Below are 4,087 nucleotides of genomic sequence, written 5' to 3'. Positions count from 1 at the left end.
ATCTCAAATAAGAGTCCCCCAACTTGAAAAAGTGAGAACAATAGTTTAACAAGTTAATAGGGTCAGTGATACAACTACTGGTAATGCTATGGCCTATGCTATACAAGTCAGACTAGACTACCAGAATGATTGCACCTGGCTTTACAACCCATGTTAATATTGCCTATGCACAGGCTATGTGCATTAAGCAGCCATTGTGCTACACTTATTTCCTGGAAGTATATAAATTACTTTTGTGGAGAAGGTGACAAGATTTTTAAAAATCTGTTTATAACATGGTTAGACATAATTTGTACCCATAACTTAAACTGCATGGTAGTTTCTTTAGCACTAATATTTTCTCCTGACAAGTCATATGATAGGAAGGTTTACTGCTTCCATTTTCATACTTCTACAACTGAAAATATGGGGTATTTCAACACTTTGTTTTGTTTTTAAGCTAGGCTAAAAGTACTGAAGTTATGTTGTATACACCTAAGATGCAGTCTTCATTTTTATAAAAATTCATTTCAATTTATTAAATTTATTACATCATTTATATTTGGTGTTTTAAATATACCTAATTACAAATATCTTAGTTAATATTGTTTATAAAAATAAAAAAGTAAACATCTTTTGTTTTGATAAGTATATATTGATTACATTGTGTATCCAGGAAGTTTGTTTACCACTAGTTCGCTGATGTGCTTATATTGATTAGGAATACTCAATGTCCCAAAGTCATCATCCTCTTCCTTGTCTGATATACTGTTTTCCACACCACTAAGTTCAAGATCAGACATATTGGATGGCAAGTAAGAGCTAACTTGAGATGTCCTCAGAGACAGGCTTTTTTCCAAAGAGGTTTGGTCCTTCACACTATTAAAAGCAGAATTAGTTTGCTTATTCTTCACCTCAGAGGGCTGGATAATTTGGTCAATACTGCTATCTTCTTCCTTGGTGTATGGCGCTAACTCCTGGTTATCTAATGAACCTGCAAGTGAGGAGTCACTAATGGATATACTGACAGCTGTACTCTTTTTTGCTTTTAAATCATAGGGTTTTTTAAGAGAGTGGACTGGAGATGCAGTTGAAGGAACTGGTAGAGGAGCTGAAATACTTTCAGTTCTCAGACTTTTTCCAGAAATTCTGGACTCCTTGGATTCTGACTCCATGTCTGAGAGAGCTTGCTTTGGACTTACCAGAGCAGGTTCTGGGCTGCTATCAAGAGTTTCTGAGTCTCTATCAGTATAGTCAGCACTGGTGAAATCTTCTGAATAGCCTGCATTTTCAGGGCTGCCAAGAAAATCCTCTGAATACTTGAGTTCGGGGTTACTTTCAAAGCTGTTTGGGCCTGACTCAGGTTCTAATGTGGAAGCATTATAGTCATTCCTGACTTTGTCATGAATAAAGTGTACTGTTTCCTCATCTATTGTGTTTCTTTTTGCATCAGTATCCTGTGTGGAAGCTCTTGGTAGGTGGACTTCCACTTCCTTTTCTTTGTAAGCATTTTTAATTGTAGTTCCTTCCAGTGAAGAGTTTGTACTCACTTCACATGGATTCTTTTCCTTTGCATTTTCCTCATGATTGCTCAGTCCATTGTGAGCAGCATGTTTTTGTAGGTCAGAAATATCTTCCTTTATAATGGTAGAGTATTTTTTTTCAATACCACTTTGCATTAAAGTTTCAATGTTTTCATCAAGTTGAGTATTTTGTTCTAAAATTCCTCCCCTGGCAGGATGCCTATTAGACATCAGGTGCTGTTCAGCAGAGTTTCTGAATAAATTTCCTTTGGACAAAGAGCCTTTGCCTTTCTTCTCTTTCAGTATCTCTAGTTGCCTTTTTCTATACTGTTCTCTGCGTTCATGAAGTATTAACATATCTGGATTGGTCTGCTGTAATCGTAATCTTAGTGTATTTGTCAGTCCATAAAAGAGTTTCTTTCTTTTGGGTGTGTTTTCTTTGATTTCACTCTTTTTTTCAAAACCACTGTTTCTCGATACTGCAGCTTTCTTGGTTCCTTTCCCAGCCCCAGACTCTCGCAAGGAAGAACCACCAAACTTAGAAAACTCTTGCTGGCTTCTTTTGAATTTTTCACTGGGCTCAGGAAGGGTTTCCTTATCTTTCCCATCTGGCCCTCTGCTTTTAGTAAGAGTATTTGAGGGCTTGATGTTTTCTTCTACCTCTCGATACAGCCAGGCCAGCTGAGGGTGAACAGTAGAAGGTCCACGCTGCAGGGGCTGATTGTTCAGCAGGGACAGTTCTACCAGCAAAGCATTAAGCAGAGGCAGCTCTCTGAGTGCTTCTCTGAGCTGCTGGGCACTGCCCACTGACTGGGCGAAGGAACCTGCAGCTTGACCTATGTCTGGACAAGTTTCCTGCAGTGGTGCTGGTGGTACACTTGGGATCTGCTCCTGGGGGACTGGAGACTGGGCAACTGCCACCATCTGAGGGGCCCGGACTGGTCTGGGCTCTGCAGGCAGGTGGCTGTAGTACAAGGGGGGAGGGCAGAAGACATTGGCTTCCATCTCCAGCTCCCTCACCTCCTCCCCACTGGACAGAGAGGTCTGGCGGGCAGGCAAAGAGGCTTGTCCACTGTGCTCAGAATCTAGCTCCTCAACCTGCTCCCTGCCCTCAGGCTCTCTCTGGCCTCCGACTGACATGGGGGGCCCAGCCCCCTGCTCCACCGGGCCCCCCTGTGGGCTGGACCCGCTCTCGCGCTGGGCATCAGGAGAACAGGTGGCGCTGGGCGGCTGCGCTTCCCCAGCCACGCCCGGCCCCGCAGGCAGGTGCCCCAGCAAGGCCGGCCCCAGGCTACTGAGGCGATAGCCCAGGGCCAGCTCCCCCACCGCCTCCCCCATGAGGTCCCGCAGCGGGTAGCGGCCCCTTTGGCCCCGCGAGCCGGGCCCCCGCAGCAGCTCCTCGGCGGCCGTGGCCAGGGGGACGCAGCAGCTGCCCAGCAGCCGGGCCGGGCCGGGCTCCCCCGGGGGCAGCGCCAGCAGCAGCGCGTAGAGCGGGGCGCGGCGGAGCAGGCCGCGCAGGGCGCCCGGGGCCAGGCGGAAGAGGCAGGACTTGCCCCGGCCGAAGGGCACGAGCCGCCCCGGCGGGCAGCCCGGCTCGGGCGGGCGCACCAGCAGGGTGGGGAAATCCAGCAGCCGCAGCGCCACGGCCGCGCGCAGGGGGCCGCGCGGGGGCAGCAGCCGGGGCTCCACCCGCACCCACTCCACCAGCAGCTCCAGCGAGAACAGGCCCTCGCGCTCGCGCGCGCCGCCCTCCTCCGCCATCGCCCAGGGGGGCCCGGTGGGGGCAAGGGAGACGGAGTCGTTTGGAAGTTGGAGCTGAGTTAGGTCTCGCGAGAACGAGTGAGCGGTGATGGGGGATGCTGTTGGTGAATTATCCCGGGGGGGGGGGGGGGTAAATTAAGTTCTCGCGAGAGGCTCATGGAGAGCGTATGGGAGCTACCTAGGAAGCTATCGCGAGTTAATCAGTGAGGACCCGGAATACCGCGCAAAGGCCCTTGGGAGTTGTAGTCCGTGCTCTGGTGCTGGGCGGGCGCCTCTCTGAGAGGTGAAAGTAAGTTCAGTATCTTGCAGGCACAGGGCAGGGGTTGCGGGTGTCGGAGGGTGCAGGAACGTGCGGGAGTGGGGGCTCAGGGGTGGGGTATGTGTGGATGCACAGGGCAGGGGACAATGGTGCTATGGGGGGGGGGCAGTTCAAACACCCGCCCCCCTCCACTCCAGGATTTTTATTTTTAGGCGGCTGCTTGCTCGTGCTGTTCCCTTTCGACAGTGGCAGGGGGAAGCTCGCCACGTGGGTTACTCTCTCCTCTGCCTTCTCCCCTCCCTTCCTTAGCCCGGAGGGGAATGCGCACGTGCTGTCTGCTTTGCTCTCGCAGCTTGAGGGGAAGGGCAGCAGTAAGCAGCGTCCTCATACAGATCTTGGAAGATGGGGGGAGGAGCGGGTCAGGCCCCCCTAGCCCTATCTAAATGGCACTCGGGGGAGGGGGGGACTTGGGGCTGGGTGATTCCTGGTCCACTGGGCGAGCACACCCTCAGCTGGCCTCTTTAACCTGCCTGAATGCTGCTTAGCAGGCAGCCCAGCTGGGAGT

General features: G+C 50.8%; 1 protein-coding gene across 1 annotated transcript; it reads right to left on the bottom strand.

Annotated features, from left to right (window-relative positions):
* Positions 1-491: 491 nt before the first annotated feature.
* MAP10 (microtubule associated protein 10) lies at positions 492-3,323 on the bottom strand. The gene has a single exon (XM_006122042.4). The coding sequence runs from the start codon at positions 3,261-3,263 to the stop codon at positions 639-641; it is 2,625 nt and encodes an 874-aa protein (XP_006122104.3). The 5' UTR covers positions 3,264-3,323; the 3' UTR covers positions 492-638.
* Between the last annotated feature and the right edge of the window lie 764 nt (positions 3,324-4,087).

Source organism: Pelodiscus sinensis, chromosome 3, assembly GCF_052426305.1.
Source record: "Pelodiscus sinensis isolate ZL-2025 chromosome 3, ASM5242630v1, whole genome shotgun sequence".
NCBI lineage: Eukaryota > Metazoa > Chordata > Testudines > Trionychidae > Pelodiscus > Pelodiscus sinensis.
This window is presented reverse-complemented; position numbering and strand designations above follow the sequence as displayed.